This window comes from Phoxinus phoxinus (assembly GCF_949152265.1).
Source record: "Phoxinus phoxinus genome assembly, chromosome: 10".
NCBI lineage: Eukaryota > Metazoa > Chordata > Actinopteri > Cypriniformes > Leuciscidae > Phoxinus > Phoxinus phoxinus.
Window position 1 is genome coordinate 4,896,163 of NC_136885.1, and position 23,770 is coordinate 4,919,932.

General features: G+C 38.1%; 1 protein-coding gene across 3 annotated transcripts; it reads left to right on the forward strand.

Moving 5' to 3' along the window:
- The first annotated feature begins 115 nt into the window (after positions 1-115).
- cdcp1a (CUB domain containing protein 1a) lies at positions 116-22,286 on the forward strand. 3 transcript variants are annotated; one of them, XM_079626562.1, is made up of 10 exons: positions 246-339; positions 454-475; positions 1,585-1,794; positions 4,448-4,774; positions 4,866-5,228; positions 16,581-16,778; positions 18,172-18,549; positions 19,288-19,641; positions 19,756-19,849; positions 21,000-21,540. In XM_079626562.1, the coding sequence occupies exons 1-10, from the start codon at positions 331-333 to the stop codon at positions 21,400-21,402; spliced, it is 2,358 nt and encodes a 785-aa protein (XP_079482688.1). In that variant the 5' UTR covers positions 246-330; the 3' UTR covers positions 21,403-21,540. The 3 variants fall into 3 exon arrangements, with proteins under 3 accessions (XP_079482689.1, XP_079482688.1, XP_079482687.1); XM_079626563.1 differs by lacking the exon at positions 454-475 and having other exon boundaries at positions 116-339; positions 21,000-22,286; XM_079626561.1 differs by having other exon boundaries at positions 268-475.
- Positions 22,287-23,770: the final 1,484 nt, after the last annotated feature.

Genomic DNA, 23,770 nt, shown 5'->3' on the forward strand with positions numbered 1-23,770 from the left:
GAATATATATATCGTATATAAATATATATATATATAATTAAAATGAAATTTTAATATAATAATAATTAAATTAAAAAATATATATATATATATTTATATCACAACTATGAGTATTATTCACAACATAACTCTGTTGTCATGATGTGCCCTGTTCTCCCGCTGGCTGTAAGCGACTGCACTTCTGCTTCTGGATGGGAACGGCAGCCGACGTGCGGTGTTAACAGGAACTGCAGCCTCTCTAGTTCCAGGGACTCAGCTGATGACTAACCCTGAAGTCTGTCGCAAACCAGGAAGCCGCTTTATTGTCTCCGAGGAGCAGTGAAAACGTTAATGTTTGCGGTCAGTGGCGCACTCTTACATTTCTAGACCTCTCCTAGGAGTTTATTGCTATAATAAAAAGTCATGCGATTGTGGCGGTTCACGTGCTTTTCGCTTCTTTTGTTGTTTTTCCAGTCGTCATTCTCGGAGCTCACAGGTAACATGTTCATCTAACCTCAACATTCACAGGCACAGCAGGCAACACTACTGTCCATTTCGATGCCCTGTATCGGGGTTCGTCTTAGTTTTTAGTTGGCTATACCTTTTCACTTAAGAAAGGAATACAATAAACTTTGAAAAAAAAGTGTAAAAAAAAAAAAAGTGTAAACAACATTATTTATAACTTAATATGAGAAACTGTATATTTTGTGCTTTTATAAAGAATTGTGTCATATTCACTATGTGAAAAAAAGCTAAAGGGTAAAGTTGTGACGCAGCATATTATTTTCTTGTTATACATATTACTGGTCAAAGGTTTGGAAACATTAAGATTGTTTTAATGTTTTTGAAAAAAGTCTCTTTTACTCACAAGGCTGTATTTATTTGATTAAAAAAACAGTAATATTGTGAAATGATTTCTATGTGAATATATTGTTAAATGTAATTTAAAAGCTGAATTTTCAGCATCATTACTCCTTCAGTGTCACACGATCCTTTAGAAATCATAGTAAAACGCTGATTTTGTGCTCATTTATTACCAATTATTATTGGTGCTCAATTATTATTAATGGTTCTCATGTTTATCAATGTTGAAAAATGTTTTGCATGCTTAATATTTTTGTGGAAACCTTGATACATTTTTGTCTGGATTCTTTAATGAATAGAAACGTAAAACAGCATTTATTTGAAATAGAAATATTTTGAATCCATGTTTTTACTGTCTTTGTTGAGCAATTTAACGCATTCTTGCTGAACGGAAGTATTATTATTATTTGTATATATTACTTGCCCCAAACCTTTGAATGGTATCATGGTTTCCACAAAAAAATAATAGAAAAAAGTGAAGCAGCACAATTATTTTAAACATTTATAATATTCAGATTTTATTTTTTTTATCAGACATTGAAGACTGGAGTAATGATGCTGAAAATTCAGATTTGATCACAGGAATAAATTAAATTTTTGATCAAATAAATGCAGGCTTGGAGTGCAGAAGAGACTTCCTTCAGAAACATTAAAAAAAATCTTAATGTTTCCAAACCTTTGACTGGTACTGTACCTACAATCTTTATGTTTGTTTATGAAAATGTTGTCTTTTTATTTTAGGTGGTTCAGAGCTCAACATTGCTGTTGAAAAGGGCACAAGCATCCACATTAATACGAGTGCTCCTGCTGGCATAAACACACAGTGCCAGGTTTGTATTAGCCAGGTGTGCCAGTCTTCTGTGGTCCTCAAAAGTGACACGCGTCTGAACTTCAGCTGTTCACAGCCAGAGAACGTGTTCATCGTGCAGATCATCAGAGACAAGCCTAACGGTGAGAGCTGTGAGATGAAAATAATACTTTTACTCCTTACATCTTTCTTTTAGATAATCATATTTCACTGGTCATTAAAGGGTTGTTCACCCAAAAATGAAAACTCTTTCAGTAATTTGCCTTTGGCTAAGCCACGCCCTAGAATGTAGATTGACCAATCACAGCGCAGCCAAGAACGAGCTCCACAGCGGTCCGACACTTTTCCACAGCGCTCCATTGACTTTAACACAGGCGTCTCATATTTTTGGTCTCGGCAGGCTATTACCGTCGTAGTTTTATCAGAAATATGGTTAAACGTTGTGCCTGGGGCGTTTGTAACACAGATACGCGTTTCCCAGAGAGGTTGGAGGGGGTGTCCGTTTTTTTCCCTTCCCAAAACCGAAGTCAAATCCTGACAAGTGTCGTCTTTGGATTAAACTGTGTGGACGTCCTCAGTCAGCGAAACCCCTCAAGATCAACAAACACACTTCTGTGCTCTAAGATACATTTAGCTTTTAACCTTACTGTGAAGTTATACTAGTTAGACAGTGTTAGGTTATGATTTCGGTTCTCTACACTAATTGTTGATACGCTAGCACACGCTGCTAATAAATACAACGTTATACTCACGTAGTCCGTTTGCTTTAATAACGATTATAGAAGTGAATAGAGACCTACCCAGGTTTGCATGAACAGTGTTTCTCCTGATATTGTGAGTCCCAGCCTCCGTCTCCATTAGGATATGCGGTGGGTCATTTTTTGACTGTGACCGTTATGCTTTTGCCTCTATTTGGATGCCTTGTTGTTGCTTGCGTGTCACCGGTATGTCTTGAATAAAGCCTTCGAACGCATATTGCAGCCGCTTTTGCCTACTTCTATCGGACACTTTATTTGCTGCTTTATAAAAGTTTGATGAAATTTCAGCAGGAAGAGCCGTCACAGCATAAGCCATGTTGATACCAAACCAGATCCCAGAGGAAGTTGTCGGACAACAGTAACTAAGGGGGGCGGGGCTTAGCCAAAGGTGAATTACTCTCCCTCATGTTGTTCAACCCCGTAAGACTTTCGTTCATCTTCTGAACACAAATGAAAATATTTTTGATTAAATCTGAGAGCGGTCTCACTCCTCCACAGGCTTCTATTCTAATTTAAACTTGCTGGTCCAGAAAGTTTGTAAAGATAATGTTTATAATAGTCTAAGTGACTACAGTGGCTCAACCATAACTTTATCAAGCGACGAGAATACTTTTTGTGCACAAAAAAAAACAAAAATAACAATTTTATTCAGCTCTTGATGTTCTTCTGTGTTCCTCTGAGTGAGTTCATGTAGTGTAACAGCGCAGCGCTTCTGTGTTGTACGTCAGAACGGAGACTCACGATTGGCCGACTCTCGTCATGTGTGTGATGCGTGAGCCTAATTATGATCCAGCTCTCAGATTTAACCAAAAATATCTTAGTTTGTGTTCTGAAGATGAACAAAAAGGGTCAGATATTACAGACCGAATTTACATTTTTGGGAGAACTAACCCTTTAAGACAAACCATGTATTCAAAGATTTGTTTAAATTATGTAAATGCATATTTGCGGAATGCTGACCATAAATTAATAAGTATTATAATGTTTGCCATTCTATTACTAATAATATAAAAGCAAACACTATAATACTTTTTTTGTATACAGTTTACTTTCTTTGTTTAACAGATCTATCTATAATAAACCGAGACCGCCACTGCATCCGAAATCGTATATTGGTACTACATTTGAGTTTGAATGTACTTCGTGACCATTAAAAAAGTATGTTCTATATAGTATGAAATAGGGCTGTAAACGATTAATCGCGATGAATCGAATCCAAAATAAAAGGTTGTGTTTACATAATATATATATGTGTGTATTGTGTATGTTTTGTATATATAAATACACACACACACACATGCATGTATATATTTAAGAAAAATTTGTTATTTATATATAAAATAGTTATATTTATATATAATATCAATCATATAAAAATATATATGCAGTATATAAATGCAAATATTTCTCAAATATATATGCATGTGCGTGTATTTATATATATATATATATATATATATATAAATAATTATACACAATACACACACATATATTATGTAAACACAAACTTTTATTTTGGATTCGATTAATCACGATTTATCGTTTACAGCCCTAGTATGAAAATGGGTAGTATGTATGAAACTTGGTTGTTACTGTCACGTGACCTACCAGCAAATGTTGCGTCGCTTCATTGCCATTTATAAATCCAATCCCGGGCTTCATGGGTAAAGTGTCCATCATATGCGTACTTCAGAATCTCGCTGGAAGTAGTAGGTCATCGGGTAATTTTCGCCTACTTTTTTCCCAAGGACTATGCATTCGGACATGCTACTATTTTGGCTTACTGTTTTTCACATATTATATAGTATGGAAGTATTCGATTTCAGACACAGCGTGTAAACTAATAAAGATGGAGAGCGCTGTGTTCTCAGGGTATGTATACATGACCATGATCATGTACTACAAACCGAAAAGTTTAAGTTATTATTTTTGCGTACAGATGGCAATGTTGCGAAAACGACTAAAAACACTGTTTTTCATGGTCAACCTAATAAATCTACAGGGTTTTTCTCTGACATAACATACATTTGTTCAACAGTGATACCAGACATTGAACCCAAAAAACACCATGCCTTTCAAAAGTTCAATCGGACCTTCACCTGGAATCTGATGCCTTCAGCTAGAGCGACAATCAATTTGAGTTTCAGTAAGACTGGTTTACGGCAGATTCAGCCGACAGACGGCTGCCCAGACAAGCACGTTTACATGCTCACAGCGGAGAATGTCACGGTTGGGAGGTTTTGTCGGAATGGAACTATTAGGCAAGTCGATGTGCGTAAAGTTGGAAAACTGTCTTTGGAAGTGTCTGGAGGTCAACCACTGGACATGAAAGCTATCGGCGTATTGCAGGGATCTGCCATGGATTGTAAGTGCAATGGTAAAGCTTATGTATTTAAGCACAAATTGTCTAAACAAAGTTGTCATATGTGAATTGTTGAACTTTCTTTATTTTACAGCACTGGTTAAAATCCATGTTGTTCTCCCAGAGAGGAGTTCAACCCAGGATTTCTTTACCCCGAACACTTTTCCTGGAAATACACAGACAATTTGGTATTTCAAAGTGCCCCAGACGTACTACACAGATGTGCGCGTTTTGAGCCACACTGTTCCAACATGCCTCCAACCTGAACGCATCCCTACAATGAAGTACATTTGGCCTGGCAAGAACAGTCTGGTAAAACCGCTGAATGGAAGCCAGCCAATGGTGGAGACTGGCGACTTTTATCTCTACATAAAGAACTGCAACATGTCCCGGTCACGTCCTCCATCGCAAGGCCTAATGGTGCACTTTCAAATCTCTGCCATCACGAGAACAAAGGGTATGTAACATTTTTAATACAAGATAGTAATAAATTATGTTAACAAAATAAAAGGGATCAGTAAAATTGCATGTTATTTTTTATGTAGTACGTCCTGAATAAGCTGTTTCACATATCACATGTTTATATATATAGTATATATAGATATGTTTATACATTTCAAAATAATTATTGAATTTACACAAATTAACCAGTTCAAAAGTTTACATATTCTTGATACTGTGTGTCGTTACCTGGATGATCAAGTTAAGTCACCTTTATTTGTATATCGCTTTATACAATGCAGATCGTTTCAAAGCAGCTTTACAGTGAAAACGATGCATTTCGGCTGTTGTTCAGCTGAAGTCAGTTCAGTGTTGATTTAGATCATCAATTGTTAAATTAGTTCAGCTCAGTTCAGTTCTCATACAGCAGCGTCATTACACTCAGATCAATAATATTGTTCAATTTTAGGTGATCAATGACTGGTTTTATGTTTGTGATGGTCATTCACGAGTCCCTTGTTTGTCCTGAACAGTTAAACTGCCCAATGTTCTTAAAAAAAAATCCTTCAGATCCTGCACAGTCTTTGGTTTTCCAGCATCTTCTGCATATTTGAACCCTTTCCAACACTGACTGTATGATTTTGAGATCCATCTTTTCACACTGGGGACAATTGAAGGATTCATACACAACTATTTAAAAAAGGTGCAATCATACACTGATGCTCTAGAGGGCAACATTATGCTTTTAGAGCTGGTGTTGTACATTTTTCTTAAGCCCTATTCAGACGGGACTAGTTTTCCAGGGGGAAGTTTGAGAAACAGACGTACTTTGCGAGTTTTGTCCCGTCCGAATCTGCCAAGTCTGTGTTTTTCTCACACTATGTGAAAATTCCAGCCCAAATTACCTACTGTTTTTCCGAAAACTCAATGGTCCTCTGGGAACTCTAATCCAGTCCAAATGTGAATGTCCGCGATTGCTAATTGTAACAAGGTTAGATGTTATGGGAAGAAGGAGGCGGGAACCGGCGAACATTCAAACATTTTAATAAATAAATAAACGAATACAAAATGAAAGTATAAGCCAGCAGTCCCTCGCGGACGACTGCTGGCTACAGAAATAAAACACAACACAAACACAGGCCTGTCCTCTCTCGATCTTCACTGTCGTCAATCCTCCTTTTATGCCTCCGCTCCTCCGTGAGAGATACGAGACCGGTGCGTCGCGCAGGTGTCGCTCATTATTAATCACGCCACCGGTCTCGCGCCGCTCTCACGTCCCTCGACCTCGTCCTGCTCGCCACACTAATGTTGTGTTATTCTAACGTTTCTACTGTGTTTTTGAACTACCATGGCTACCGTTTGCTCACCAATTCATTATGGATGCATTATCCTATTCTCTCTTACCTGATGGGACAGGGCTTTCACAGAGAATGTCCATCACTGCTATTCTGCATAATCCACCACACTCAGTAAGACTATGGGATAATACTGGAAAAGGGACGCTGCGGAAGCCACATTCTTCCCTGCATGAGTTACATGGAGGTGTACATATCCACTAACTGCATTGGGTTGCGCTACATATGGAAGATACTGGGGTGACTCCAACCTCATAAGAGATGGGTTCTACCAAGGGAAAGATACGGGCTCCCGTTTTGGAGCAACTCTGAAAAAATACACATATGGGATCCCCTCAGGTTCACACATATGGCACCCAGCCTAGACCTGGTTCTCAAGGATACAGTGGAGTATAGGCAGAGGGTGATGGAGGACTCAACAGGTTTAAACTATAAGCGCAACTGTTAAGGCGCAGCAAGCCGACAAGAGGCGGGCCTCTCTGTGCTTCTACCCATTTGAGGTGAGAACAAGGAGGATACTGGCTCTACACATAGACTATAGAGTCTAGCAAACATGTTAGGTGTCGCCCAGCCCGCAGCTTTACAAATATCTGTTAGCGAGGCGCCACGTGTCAGCGCCTAGGAGGATGCAACACTTCTAGTAGAGTTGGCTCGCAATCTGAGTGAGCTAGGCCCGCCTTGTGCTTGTTATCCACTATACAGTGGGCCATCCTCTGCTTGGAGACAGCCTTTCCCTTCTGCTGGCCTCCATAACAGACAAAGAGCTTGTCTGAAGTCCTAAGGCTTGAGTTCTGTCCACGTACTGTCGCGGAGTGCAGGCGGGACAGAGGTCACTGGTCCCTGGTCCCTGGAGGGAGTGGTAGGAACCTTGGGCACATAGCCAGGTCTCAGTACCACGTGGGCGTCACCCGGCCCAACCTCTAGGCACGATTCGTCGACCGAAATTGCCTGCAGGTCCCCTACCCTTTTGATGGAAGCCAATGCAACCAGCAGTAAAGTCTTCATAGACAGAATCTTAAGTCTGCTGATTGCTCGAAGGGATCATTCTGAAATGCTAAAAGCACCAGAGTGAGGCCCCAAGAGAGCATGGAGGGAGGCTGAGGAGGATTTAACCATCTCAACCCCCTAAGGAACCTGACAACCATGTCGTGCCTCCCAACCATATTGCGGCAGCATATACTTTGAGGGTGGAGTTAGACAGCCTTTACTCCAACCCATGCTGCAGGAGGAAAGCATGGCACTGATCGAACATCTTTGGGGGTCCTCACTCAGTGCCTTGGCCTGATGGACCTGCAACAACGCCATAGCGTGTACATTGGAGGCGGCTTGCCCACAGGCCTGTCCGTTAGTTCCGACGAGTGCTTACAGGCCTGGGAAGGGAGACACGGATTTCCCTGTGAGCTGGAGTTGAGGCACAGCTGCATAGCCCGTTCCATAGGGGAAATCTGCGTGTAACTGTCATCCCCAAAGAGGTCTGGTTAACCCTCCGATGCAGCGATTGGCGGGGGGACCTTCAAAGGATACGGCTGTTCCTCTGCCTTGAGACGGTCCAGCACGTTCCACTGGCTGCGGAGAGCAAGAGGGGTGAGGGTTCCTAGGGGGTTGGTTCCCCGAAGGATGCGTGCTCACCTGGATCCTAAAATCACCCGTACTGCTACCTGAAGTAACCCTTTGGGGAGGATTAGATCGAGGCAGAGGCACGGGGAACCCACCTCTTTCAAGGTATTGCAGTCTCGACCGCAACTTCATAATGGTCATCTTCCCGCAATGGGTACATGATAGAGGTCTGCACGGGCTTTAAACTTAGGCCCAAACCCGGCCCGTACCCGAAATCATTTAACCCAACCTGACCATTACGGTTATATTTTAAGCCCGACCCGAACCCGAGGTCCGTTTCGAACCCGAGGTCATTTTCGAACCCGAGGTCCGTTCCTCACAGTAAATACTTTCTTTCTTTTTTTGCAATATGCTGTATTTTTTGAATTGCTTGCAACTATAATTTAAAAAATAGGCTACATGCAGGCTACAAACACCGTTTCACCAAGGCACAGCGGCCCCCCTCATCACATGGAGGTCTGCTACCCGACCCGAGCAGCGATGCGATAGAGGAGATGCTGAAGGAATGGGAATTTAAATCGGCCTCTGCATGTGATAGGTGTCGAAACTGGATTGGTACACGTCAGGAACAGCTGGCTATCAGCTGATGCGAGCTTGGCTGACGTGGCCTGCCTGAACTAACGCGATGCTTTATTTTTTTCATTCTGCCATTTAGAAACTATACATTAGATATTTACATGTTTCCCTGAAGATAAAATAAGTACAATTTACACTGATCAATCATCCAATCCAAAAAGTTTTACACCCACCGGCTCTTTACTGCAAGGGGTGTGTGAACTTATGATTGTAACTGTAGTAGAATAATAGCGTAACCACCTCTTTACCGTGGTGTTCTCTATCACTACACACTGTAAAAAATAAAAAAAAAACGTTAAATCAACAGTAACTTACTGGCAAGTGTCAAAAAATAGCCAGCAAGCTTCTGTATTTTATACCACAGTAAAATTACTGTAAAACTAACTACAATAGTTTTAAGCATGGGTCTTCTGTAAAATTAAGTATAGAATTATACTGTTGTTATTATTATTATTATGATTAAACTTATTTTATTAATTTTACTGTTATATAAACAATAACACCAGCGAATTGAGAATACGGTAATATTACTGTGAAAATAACATAAATCATTTACTGTGTAGTAGGGTGAATCTCAAGTCAAGTCATCTTCATTTATATAGCGCTTTTAACAATGTAGATTGTTTCAAAGCTGCTTTACAGAGATAAACGTATAATTTAAGGTAACAGAGATTGTTTTGGCTTTATAGCGGTTCTTGAATAATGTTATTTTCCAGCTAAAGTTAGTTTTGATTGATTCACTTTCGTCGAAAGGATCATTAGTTATTAAATTAGGGGCCGTTAAGACGACACCGTTCTCTCTACACAGACTTTAAACACGAACGTGTGAGAAACGCTGATGGCGCTCACGTGCGCATCAAGAATTAATTCTATAGTTATGTGCGTTTGAATATATGCACATTTGTAATTCCCTACAAACCAAGCCTATCTCATGTAAACACGTTGGCTATTATTTTACCCTAAAATTAAAAGAAAAAAGAAACCATTATATTTAACTTAATATTATGTATTGTGTTCGTTTTCAAAACACATTTTTATTGTTATTAATTGATTGTTTTATCACTATTGATTCACCTTGATTACACAAGGCTACGATTGAGCCATCTGTTGTGTCATTATGGGAAACCCAAGCAGAGGCGAGGTCATGACTCATGGAGGCGGGATATGAGAAGAGCACTTTCTTTCCTTGAAGAGCCTCGGGGGTCACATGACATGAGGTGCTGTTGAGCTGCTTTTAGTCAACCTTGCTTTTTTTGCTTGTTTAATTAGGATGGGGATACTATTGAGCAGAAGTCACTGATTCAGTGCTGAATCAACACTGATTTCAGACATTGTTTCAACACTGAGCAGACAGTCACAACAGACATCAAATGAACTTATTTTCAGTTATGCTCTATATGCAGTATGCTTTGCTTTATTAGTTTAATTTAATCCATTGCTGAAGTACTTTTTGTATGTCAAAGTTGTGTCAAAGTAACAGTTATAGCAAGATTCACATTCAAACAAATTCATCCTGTTCAAAAATGGTTAAAGCCGTTTATATGACTTTGACATGGTCAACTTATTGAACATAATTTCTGTAAAATCATGCATGAAAAAGTTTTATCAAATGTGTGTAAGTGTGTGTGTGTAGTTCTGGTATTCCCTACGTTATGGACCACAAGTATAGTAATACCAGTAAATCTTGATCTTGTGGGGACATTTCCAACTCCATCCATCCCCCTCAGACGAGTTCTGACCAATTAGATCTTGTCTTTAGCTCGGGATTTGACTATTTCTCCTTCTCTCACATAAATGATGTGTTATCTCCGACTAGTCACATGGGCTCTTAACTTTCCCGCTCTTAGCAGAGTAAAATTTAGACATGATTTCTATAAGAATATGATACATTTTACACTGATTTGATTCATGCAGTAAGACTGGAAAAACTGGACGAACTGGAAGAGAGGGCAACTCTCTGAGTAAACCAAAGAAATTAACATCTGAACTCTCTCTTGTGAAGTTAGCATCACCATTTGAGACGCAAGTCTCACCCCAGAATCATCCTAATCTACATCTCTTCCCCCATTCCTTCTCTCTTATGCAGAGATCACCAATATTCATTCAAAAATCTATATGGTTTAATGTGAATAATTATCATACAGTATTATACATGTTTGGTATCATATTAAATGTCTCGGTGCGACTGGTACAAATGTCTCATTCCCAAAGAAGTAAACAAAAAGGAATTGAAGTTTTTAAGAGTTTAGAGATATCTTGCACACAGAGGAGGGCGTGTCTTCTGGGCAAATGGCATTCTGCTCCTAAAAGGTGTAACCTCTGGATGCAAGTTCCCATTGTTAGCTAATGTTTCCATGTGAAAGAAGTTACTGTCTATATAAAGAAATGCAACGAGAGGCTCAGGGCGATTTGTAGCTCAAATTAGCCAGTGATGCAGAGTGTGGGCAAGACAGTCAGCATCATGTATTTTCTAATGTCAGGTTCACATATTTTCTCTTTATTCCAGAGCATTTGATGATTTGTATTTATTACCTTTGAACTGATTATGAAATTGGCATTATACATTTACCTGACATAATAATGATTTTATTCTGACTTGCTCTGAAATTGTTTTCCCAAGTAGATTCGTATGTTACCGCAAAATCTGCGTCAGATTAGTTACGACTAATATTTAATTCAAGTGTACTTGGTCTTTTAAAGACAAGAAGTGTATTTCCGTTTAGGACAGCAAAGTGCTGCTTGACCAACCTAGTTTTAATTTAATGTTACTTTAGATAAGTGTACGTGGGAAACCACGGCATGGCCAATCCAAAGCTATATAAGAGAAGTAATGTTGATCGACTTATATCTGTAGTAGTGGCCATACCTCTGCCTGAAGTAAACGTTACTTTAAATTCAAATGTATACCAAAAACCACGGGGCTATACCAAAGTATCTTTGATTGTGTAAGTGTGAATGCCACCATCTCAGGTATATAGCCAATTACCTCTGTTTAGTGACCAAAACTGACGAGTTTGTGATCTTGAGACCCGCGTTAAATAGAAGCCGTGAGGACCTCTAATCGACAGCTCTCTAATATGAACAGGTAAAATATAAGTAAAGAGTTGAAAAGAATAATTAAATGTGCTGCTAAACCATTATATAAATGACCATTAACCAATTGGCATTCTAACCTAAATTCGAGGTCGTGATAAAATGGAGTCAGATAAGTTTAATTGGAACTAAATTACTTTGCCAGGCGGAAAAGACAGTAACGCGCAGAGACCTTCACCCTTTCGGATACCGCCATTGGACCGATTTAGACTGGCTTACAATGCCACCAATAAACAAGACATAGTTCCACTCTTCATTGAAACACATAGTAAATGAGACACACTTCCAATCAACCATTCAACAATTGGCTTGATTTTATGTGTGATCTAAGCATATTTACATATATAGGTTGTAGTGTAGAGATGGTACAGGATTATACAGCTAAAAGATTCTTGATTATAAGTATGTCTAGCATTGGTTTGGAATGATCTGATGGATTTTGATATGTAAAGGCAGCCTCTGTATTACTAAGAGATTTCAATCCTGTGTTTAAGAGGTCACTCACTCAAATTAGGAAATTTCTGTCATTTGTGAGAAAATACTTTTTTCAGAAGATACAGTATTTCTGCGTTTTCACTGTTATATGGTAGGGGACACTATTACACATCTTCTGAAAGAGTCCCTAGCAAAAAATAAATATACCAAATGTATTTGAAATGCATGCTAAGTATACTACAAACACATTTACATATTTAAATACCCAATTGTACTATTGGTATACTAAATTGATATACTTAAAGGTTCTCTAAGCGATCCTGGGTGACGTCACTTCTTGTTGACGTTCGAACTATTGTCAAACAAAATGGAGGCTAGCTAGACCCTCCCTCCTCCTCATCCGCGCACTAACCCCCCAAACCCCACCCCACATCATTCTTGTCGGTTATTGGCTGGAACAGTTTATGTTATGTTGGGGTGTCTACAGAGACCGCGTTTTTTTAGAGTGTGTTCAGGAGACAGACAGCTAGCGGATAGTGAGGAGATGTTTGCTGTATGTGACAAAAAAAAAATTGGCCTAAAAAATGCGTGACATTGCTTAGAGCACCTTTAAAGTCTGCTAAACTGGAACAACTTATTGTGTACTTTAGTCATCCAGAAATAATGCTGAGGCCCAACTAGGAGTGGAAGGAGTGGAACACTTTAAGGCACACTTTAAATATCTTGCATTTAAAGACTGATATTAAACAGTGATTGTACTGTCCTTACTAATAGTTACATTAAACACGTTAGGCTTAATATTAAGAAATGTGCATTGCGCAGTAAAGAAATACTTTTTTTTTTTTAACTACTTTTTCAAAGGACATCCTGGAATTTTTTTTATGACCACAGATTTTTTTCAGGACCTCGGTTTAACTTATCAACTGAAGGACGGTGCTTGTTACAGTATAGTGTCCCCGTCACTTTACTGGGGCATTAGGACCTTTTTTTTTTTTTTACTGTCTATGGTTAGGACCCACACAGACCACAGGGTGAGCGCCCCCTACTGGCCTCACTAACACCTCTTCCAGCAGCAACATAGTCTCCCATCCAGGTACTGACCTGGCTCAGCCCTGCTTAGCTTCAGTGGGGAATCAGTCATTACATGGGCTTTAGGGTGATATGGCTGGCAGAATTATTTTTTTATTTTTTATACAAAAATTCATTGTTATACCCTGTGAAAGCAAAGTCAGTATGTTTTCGCGATAACATTACCTAGCATTTTCGGGATAAAATAAACTCCTCTCAGAGTCAAAATGACGGAACACAACTTGCATGGAAACATAATCCACAGGCTAGTACAGTGAGCTAATAAAATAATTTCTAGTGATCGACCAATAAACTGACCTATATTTTTGGATATTATAAGATTATTGAGATTGGCCAATAACAATGTTCGCTTTTGGCCTGTTAACAGGAGTGTTAACCTACCTAGTTTGTCAGAATCAAATTTTCCTAAGCTTTGTCAGTGAATATTTGACAATTTAATTTCCTTCTTTTGGTGAATTTTGACAAAATGCTTTGTAAAATAAGTTTTCTTTTCACTAGAATTTTGTTATACTGTATATAGTTTAGTTTCAAGTTTATTGTCATATGCATATTCGTACAGAGTACCACAGCAATGAAATACAATGTGCCTTAGCACTTTCTCAACACAAGTCAATAGATAAAGTAGAATACAAAAATGTAAAACATCCGCTCAAAGCTTAACCCTCCTTCCTCTTGCACTATCGTTCAATAGCCTTACAACCTGTGGGTAGAAACTATCTCTAAACCGTGATGTACGCGTTGGGATGCTCTGCAAACGTCTCCCTGATGGGAGTTGGGAGAAGAGACTATGTGCCGGATGACTAACATCCTGTATAATACCCAGTGCCTTCCCAGTACTGCGTTTCCAGTAAATGTCCTGGAGTGATTCCAGTGGAACCCCAATCATTTTTGATGCAGTTTTAACTACCTTTGACAGAAGATTCAATTCACTTAAAGTAGCCCTGCCAAACCATACTATAATGTTGCCTGTCAATATAATCTCAATTGTTTTTAAAATGTTTAGTGACATACCATATTTCTTAAGACACCTCAAGAAGTAAAGCCTCTGGTGTGCCTTCTTAATGGCACAGGTGATATGGAAAGACCATGAAAGGGAGTCTGAAATATGAATGCCTAAAAACTTAAAAGTATTAACCATTTCAACTGCAGAGTTATTAATATAGAGAGGTAAATGTGTGGTTTTATTTCTTCTAAAATCTATAATGACCTCCTTGGTTTTCCCCACATTCAGGGACAGATTATTTCTTCGGCACCAGCACCACATGATCAAATTACTCGCCTCATCCCTATAGGCAATTTCATTATTGCTGTCAATGAGTCCTACCACAGCAGTATCGTCTGCAAATTTCACAATACTATTTGAGGGATATTTTGCAATACGTATACAGACTATATAATAGAGGACTAAGACAGCAACCTTGAGGTGCTCCGATATTTAACACTATAGGGGCTGAGTATGTAGTGCCTACTCTAACTGTCTGGGGACGGCCTGTTAAAAAATCCTGTATCCTTCTGCAGATGGAAGTACAGAGGCCCAGGTCTAACAACTTAGATATTAAAATGATGGTATTGAAGGCACTGCTATAATCAACAAACAGCATCCTGACATACGTATCCCTACCCTCTAGATGTTGAAGTGCAGTATGTAAAACCAAAGATACAGCATCGTCCACAGCTCTATTTGGTCTATATGCAAATTGTAGTGGATCAGTAAAGACAGGAATGCAGTTGTTCATATATGATTTGACAAGCAGTTCAAAGCACTTCATTATCACAGAAGTTAAGGCTACAGGTCTAAAATCATTCATACAGGGGGCAGTTGTTTTCTTAGGCACAGGAATTATGATTGATTTTTTTAAAACAATTTGGAACCATACAAAGAGAGAGTGACAGGTTAAAAATATCAGTAAAAACAGATGCAAGTTGGCTATAACATGTCCTTAAAGGATTAGTTCACTTTTAAAAAAAACTTTTGCTGATAATTTACTCACCCCGATGTCATCCAAGATGTCCATGTCTTTCTTTCTTCAGTCGAAAAGAAATGAAGGTTTTTGATGAAAACATTTCTCCATATAATGGACGTCAATGGGCCCCAAACTGTTCAAGGTCCAAATGACAGTGTCAGCGCCGCTTCAACTGGCTTTAAACGACACCAGACGATGAATACGGGTCTTATCTAGCGAAACGTTCGGTCATTTCAAAAATAAATAAAAAAGTTTAAGTTTTATAAGCACAAACGCTCGCCTTGCTCTGTTCTGTGATGCGCGTTTGTGACGTCATGTAATACGCAATTACGTTGAAAAGGTCACGCTTCACAGAGTCAGTGTTTACAAATGTGCGGAAGGAGGACCATACACACATATTCAAATGTCTTTGTGTCAGTTTATCGTTTAAAATGGCCATTTCGTGTGCGTATCCTGGGTGTTGTAATATTAAAAAGCCTAAAAGAACATTTTCGTCAGGATAGAAATGTTTTACTTTTCATAGAAGCGTGACCTTTACAACGTAACTGCGTATTACGTGACGTTACGAACGCGCATCACAGAACAGAGCAAGGCGAGCGTTTGTGCTTATAAAACGTAAACTTTTTTATTTATTTTTTAAATGAGCGAGCGTTTCGCTAGATAAGACCCGTATTCATCGTCTGGTGTCGTTTAAAGCCCTTTGAAGCGGCACTGTCACCGTCATCTGGACCTTCAACCATTTGGTCGCCATTGACGTCCATTATATGGAGAAATGTTTTCATCAAAAAACTTCATTTCTTTTCAACTGAAGAAAGAAAGACATGGACATCTTGGATGACATCGGGGTGAGTAAATTATCAGCAAAAGTTTTTTTTAAAGTGAACTAATCCTTTGAGACTCACGGAGTAATGCCATCAGGCCTTCCCTATTTTCACGACTTTTGAAAAATATACTACAGATACTACCGCTCAATCTTCTAGATATAGGTATTGACCATTGAGATATCTTGTTGGTCAACCACAAATATAACTTAAAACAATAATTAATGTCTGTATAATTATTTATCTGTTTATTAATTGGATGTATAACAATCGGGATAACACACAGACAGGTTGGTCAGGGCTGGATGAGTTCACTGTTCCTCGACACATCACAGTCTCTATTCTCATAATAAAATGATTTCATCTTTTGATCATGTTTATTTGACATACATTTTTTTTCTTCTTGTCACTGTTGCAGGGGAGTGCATAGGGCATCTGCCTGAGAATCAAACGCTACAAATACGTGTGATGAAAAGAAATCCCAAGTCCGCCTGTGTGTTGAAGCTGGATTCGGTCATAATGGACACGGTCACCATAGCTTCAGGAAACCAGTACGACCTTGATATCTTTGACTGTAACAAGGAAGAACTAGAGTGGACAGTCAACCAGACCATAGGTACTCAACTGTGTTGCATGATTTACCCCTCTGTGCCTTAAAGGACAAGTTCGGTATTTTACACTTAAAGCCCTGTTTACAGATCGTATCTGATGAAATAGAACGGTTAAGATTAAAATTTGGACACATGCTCCTGTCCCGAGAATTTTAGGTTTATTTCGCTTCCCCCCCCACCTCCACAATGGTTGTCTATGTGCACTGGAAGATTCCTTCCTAAAAACACATTAAACTTTCGTTTACAAAGACGTGAAACTCACCGAGTGGTCAGGGGTGTTCACTGATACGGTCCCAAAAAAAATCGCTGAAAAAGATGCATTCCAACAGGTTTTATCGTAGTTTTTGTCCAACTCCATTGACTTGTATTGAATGTGCTGTGTGAGGTACGGTATTACTCCGCCGCTCCTTCTGTGTATTCAATGAAATGCCAGCGGTTTGTTTGCAATTGGCAAAGGTGCATTATCGCCACCAACTGGGCTGGAGTGTCTATTATTCAAGCTCTCAACGGAAGAATCACGGGTGTGACGTGTTTGGCAAAATAGGTCCACAAAAGCAAAATAAACCTAAAATTCTCGGGACAGGAGCATGTGTCCAAATTTTAATCTTAACCGTTCTATTTCATCAGATACGATCTGTAAACAGGGCTTTAAGTGTAAAATACCGAACTTGTCCTTTAAATAAGACTATATCCTTTATTTCACTGTGTGAAATGCTCCCAGTCACTACTAGAACAGAGAGTTCACCAGTTAAATCTATATTTACCATAACGTCTATTATTTAAGCAGGTCAGGTACATGACTTTGGGGCAAAATATTGTTAGTAGGTTTTCCCTAAACTTCTCAGGTACCTTCAGAACATGATAGAGAAAACACCTACACACTTTTTGTGGCTTATTGTGGCGATTATCTAAGCCAAATTTGGTGGTGGTGTTTTTGATGTTTAGTGTTACTTGTACTGAAACGTACCTGTGCAAATGGCAATAAACTTTTGAACTTGATAGAAATCCAAGATGGCAACCAAAATAACAGGGAGGACACAAACTAATGGGTTAACTTTACTGTGCAATTTAAAAAGAACCAGAGGGAAATCTAAATATGTTACAAGACCCAAAGGCCTAAGAATAATAATGATAAACATAAACATGTGAACCTTGAGCAGATGGTGGTGCTATAGAGTTTGACTGAGTTTGACATAAAATGGTCTTTTTAGACCCTGTCCAATCAGTGTGTGCCAAATATCAACTTTCCTTCATACGGCAGTGGTACAAGAAGAGGAAAATAAAATTATTTAAAGTTATCATTCTTGGTGTGAATGGGCCTTAATGTTCTTTTAGTTATTGGCCCATAACTATTAAACATTAATCTATTCATCCTTTACTTTGTTTCTTTATCAACAGAATGTAAAGAATGGAGAAACTGTGCATCCACTCCATTCCCTATAACCTTCGAGTACGAGCTGCAGTGTATCCCAGGAGTCCTGAAGACGATCACATGGCACCTTCACGGCCCACCGAACAGTGCGGTGGAGCTACAGTCCCCTACAGGCGGTCTGCAGCACTGTCCACCTGAGGACAAACACTATAGCAGCATCCTCCTAAATGTGGCCCATGTTAACACTGGCATCAATGTTGGGCAGTTTTGTCCAAAGGGAACCATTGAGAAAATCCAGATCCGTGAATCCAGTATTGCAGTAACTGCCTCCGTTACAAGTCTCGGTGGCCAGAATTTGGCAGCTAAACCCTTTTTAACTTATTTATTTACACAAGACATATCAGGTAAATGGTTTCATTATACATTCATCATACATTACTGCAAATGGAAGTTTGTCTCTTGAGGAAAATATATAGCGAATGCATGATTTAGTAGAACAAAAATGGTGTAGTGAATCAGTGTAGTGAAAAGTCTGTGAATCAAGAGTTTTAAATTGACACACTACCGTTCAAAGGTTTTTACCGTTACCATTTTTACCGTTTAAAAAACTTTTTACAAAAGTGCCAGTTATAATATTGTTATAATATAGCAAAATATTTATATTTCAAATAAATGCTTTTCTTTTAAACTTTCTATTCATCAAAGAATACTAAAAAAAAATATTTATTATGGTTTGTATAAAAATATTATAAACAACTGTTTTCAACATTGATAATAATCAAGCATATTATAATGATTTCTGAAGGATCATGTGACACTGAAGACTGGAGTAATGATGCTAAATTCAGCTTTGATCACAGGAATAAATTACATTTTTAAATATATTACAGTAGAAAACAGTTATTTTAAATTTGAATAATATTTCCCAATATTCCTGTTTTGAGTGTATTTTTGATCTAATAAATGCAGCCTTAAGGCTTTATATTAGCATAAAGAGATGTCTTTTGAAGACATTAAAAAAATCGAACCAACCCCAAACCTTTCAACTGTAGTGTGCCTGCTCAAATAAATTCATTGCGAGTAACTTGATATAAAAAATCAAAACAGTTGTTGAGTTTTGCTGTTCTGTCGTTCTCACACAGAGCACTATATATTCACTGTTGCACCAAAAAAGGATAACCCTACCGTGTTGGCGACCCCAGTCTGGCCGTCCGGGATGAAACCCTCCAGCACGGTGTCCTGGATCGTTAACATTGAGCCACAGCTTGAGAGCAAACTGAAGTTCAGGAATGTCAGCCAGCCCAAGTGTAAGGGGGGGCACACAAACATTGCAGTGCGGACCATTCCCTCTCAAACGGTGGTGTACACTACTAAAAAGGATGAGAATATTAATGAAATCCTGATCCCAGGAAGCTTTTACCTTAACATGACTAACTGCAAGTCCTCAACAGTACCTTTCAGGGCAATGATGGAGATCACACTGCAGAACAACACAGGTGAGAAATCCTTACTCTCTTATGTCCACTAGATTACCACTAGAATGTCCATATAATATATCAATAGGGGAAAAACTTGAAAAGATGAAGTGAAATGTATTGTCATGTTTCCAGACAAGTTTTCAGACAAGCTTCTGGGCATCATCCTGAGTATCGTGGGCATCGTATTAATAATCCTAACAGCCGTGGTGATTTGGATTGTTCTCAGGTGAGTTTTCCAAAAACAGATTTTAAATATAGCTGAAAGCAGCATTTACAGTGGTTCAAGCTCTTTAAGGCCTTTAGGCGCATATGAAATAAATATATTAAGTGTTATTAAACAAGCCTGTAACCACCCAAATAAGAGATGAATAAAGAATATTTTCAGGTTATTTATAGCACTGATCTCCATAAAAGTTGACATGCTTGTTTTGAATTATATATCGCATTTCCCTTCTTAATTTTATGAAAGTTTGAGGTTTTGTAGGAATAATCGTCTTTAGGGTAAACTGTATGGGTCATGCCATTTTGAAGTTACTGCTATAGCCATCCAAATACTACAGTTCAAAATATTTATTCAAAATATGAGATTTGTACAAAACTGGTTTTATTGAGGTTGAGCAAAAAACCTTTGGGATTTGTGTATTTTGTATATAAAATACAAAAGTTAAAGAGGTAAAGTTGTTCAGAATGAGATCCAACAAATTATTTAAATGATGCGTATGTGTGAAATATCTCATAATATACAATCAGTATACAAGTTCACACATGTAAAATGTGATAACACCTCTGATGGTAATTTCTTTCAAATTTTTTCACTGTCTTTGGAGGCCATGAGTCAAAACGGGTCCACTGAGTTTTATTTTTATCGACCTCTGTTAACCTTGACTTTACAAATATGGCTCCCATCAGCCAATCAACATTCAGAACCTATTAGACAGTGTCCTCGTAGACAATGATGGTACCTTGGACAAAGACAATGAATGCCAATTTTTAAGACAGTCTGGCCAACTGTTGCATAATTATAGCCATTTTCAATTTTTTTCCGGTTATAGCACCACCAAGTGGCCAAACGCTGCAATTTTGTCCATATTACATGTAAATGAGCCCATACACATGTGCACCAATTTTGGTAAAATTATCTCATTCCATTCAAGAGATATCGCCATTTCAGTGAAAGTGACATATTACGCCAAGCTCTCTTCAAACGTTTGGCAAGGTTTTTTTTTTTTTTTTGTGATAATTATTGATATTAGGTCTCCAGAGAATATTTCTGCACTGGTTTGGTTCCGATTAGGATCTGGGCTTTGTGTTTGAAATCCTAACAACTATTGTACTGTAATATTTGATTCTTAACAAAGTATCTCAATATTTCACAGGAAAAAGAAGAGGAATAAGGCTCCCCCATTGTCCGTCTACAACCCCAATCAGCACGCTTTCCTTCCAGGCCTCCATGGTTTCCCCAAAACACAGGAGGAGGAGGAAGATCCTCACACTTATGCGTACATAGATGATACTCTAGTATATTCTCATCTTCTTCAACATGATGCTGAAAATGAACAATGTACAGATGAGAGCGGTCCACCTTTACCGGTCAGATCAGTCAGAGAAGGTAAAAGCCTAGTCACTAAAGGCAGCGCGTTGGTTGACAATGAGCTCTATGGTTATCAGGGACAGTCAACCACATCTGGCTCAGCAAAGTCTCCCATCAAAACCTCGGAGGAAGGGGCCTATGAAACCAGACTGTGTGTGTTACGGACAAGAGGCCTTGATGGAATTTAATTTTCTACTGTACAATGTTTTTTTTTTTTTTTAGGTGTCTACCACATTAATATTTTTAGTGATTTCATGTTTGAACAGCCTGCTTGTTTTAAAGATTGTATGTTTTTGATATTAAAACGTTAATTAATTTGAACTATGTGAAGTTACAGATACATTTTCTAGGGGGAAAAAACTGATTGCGATTAGAAATGTTATTATTGCAAATCGTTCTCTGTTGCCTTTAACCGAGTGACCTCACTGGTGAATATGTGAGTGTTGACTCAATCTCATGGGAAAATAACTATTTCACAAATTAGTGATTTCATATGAATTTGTAAAATTGGAATTGGAATTGTAAAACATATATACATGTATTTTTTTTAAAGTAATCTGAAAGGTTCACCATACTGATCATGGAGGCATAAGCAGATTTAAAACATACCACCGAGATCATACAAATCCTTGAGTTAGCGACCAATTTGCCAAAGCATAGTTACAAATTGCCATATTTGGATTGTTACAAATAGTTACAATTTGCCAAATTTGACATGATGCTAGGGGCTCATCTGCAAACCCATCAAAACTACTCTTGTTTTATGCCTTTTGTGAATCTGCTGCTACTTAAAGCTAAATTCTGTCATTATTGTCTCACCCTCAAAATGTCATAAACCTGAATGAGTTTCTTCTGTTGAACACAAATGAAGATATTTTGAAGGATGTTGATTACCAGACAGTTGACAGTAGCAATTGCCCTCCATAGTAAGAAAAAAAAAGTACTAACTATGGAAGTCAAAGGCTACCGTCAACTGTCTGGTAATGATGACTGAATTAACATTTTTGGGTGAACTACCTTTAACACAGGGGCTTCTGCTATCAGTTGTGTCTGGTGATTAAACGGATGATTCTTCGATCTAGATTTAAAACTACACTAAAGTGTGAACCCTACAGCAGGGCCAGGCCATTAAGGGCAATTTTATATTTATCATTACTTTATAATAATTATGCATCTGTGTTGTGTTTTATGTAAAATACTAGTCATTCAGAATGCTATATATTACCAATACAATGTTCTCAATATCAACAAAAGCATCTTTACACTGCAAAGGTGGAACAGAAGATGTATCTGACATGGCGTTTATGTTTATTTACACCAACTTTTTAATGCTTCTCAAATGTGGCATACTCAACATTTTTATACAGTAAATAGACCACGTATAAATTATTAAATGAATCTAAACGCCTCCGATTGGCCACTCCGTTCACAAACATTGTTGGTTATAATGCTCTAGAGGGAAAAAGGCATAAAAAGAAAACACAAATGCAATATTTAGTCTTTTATTGCCTGATTTTAGGGGGAAATCTTCAGAAATAATTAAAATATGGTAATATGGGTCATACAAAGGTGCTATAGAGTTGTTGGTAGCTAAAAGCCAAATTAATAGGTCAAACTAATTAATAAAACAATATGAAACACATCTTCACCTGGAATCTAAAGCAGTGTTAATATTTTGACAGTTCTGTTTTATTGTTTTGGTCATTTTTATTATTTTATAAATGTCTATATAGTTTTTATTAAGTTTTTGTTTTTATTTATTACAGTACTTAAACTGGTTGCTTTATGATGATTGAAATCGCGAAAGAGCCATAAATAATTACTAAATAAACTGCAAAATGTTACTTTTTTTCTAATCGTGACGCCATCTGCGGGACACACTTAGCCTAGGGTTCAAAGCGGTATTGAAACGCTGTTATGCACCAGTTGCACGGGAACCTTTTTTTACTGAATTTTGACAATGCATGGTTGTGAGAATGTGATATGGCTTAGTGCGATCATCAAATCACAACAGTTGTGATGTAATTATGTAAATATATAGTCTGATGCACTGCATATTTCAGAGTAAAGCACAGCCCTGTGTTCATTTTAAGTGCCGATTCACAGTACGTGTGTTTGAGTCGCTGATAATTTCCATTTAGGAGCGCAACATGTGCCAACCATCTTCCTAAATTCATAATGATAATCATTTATAAATATGTTGTCAACAAAGTGAAGCATTAAGCGACAATTTTAATTCCTCAGCGACAAAGCCATTCAGTTAGAATGGGGCAGATTCAACCGGACCTGACTCCAAAATATTTACATTTTAACATTTGTTTTAAGGATTTAGCACTGTTTGTGCTAAATTATGATTAAATTTAGATATTCAATAACGGCCTAGAATCAGCCACGGCTTGTGTCATTGAAGAGACAGTGAATTGAAGAGCATCAAACCACACAGGAACTGTTAGTCATCTGTTCGCCATTAATGAAACACAAAATTAATGAAATTCAAAAAATTCACTCCTTCATTTATTCTATCTGAAGAGTTGCCTTTCGCCATCCTTGATGTTT

Bases quoted from the DNA above. Each gene is read 5' to 3' on its own strand.
- cdcp1a (XM_079626561.1), top strand. From the start codon at position 403: ATGCGATTGTGGCGGTTCACGTGCTTTTCGCTTCTTTTGTTGTTTTTC. The intron at 476-1,584 runs GTAACATGTTCA...TTTTTATTTTAG, and splicing joins GTCATTCTCGGAGCTCACAG to GTGGTTCAGAGCTCAACATT. The intron at 4,775-4,865 runs GTAAGTGCAATG...TTTATTTTACAG, and splicing joins GCAGGGATCTGCCATGGATT to CACTGGTTAAAATCCATGTT.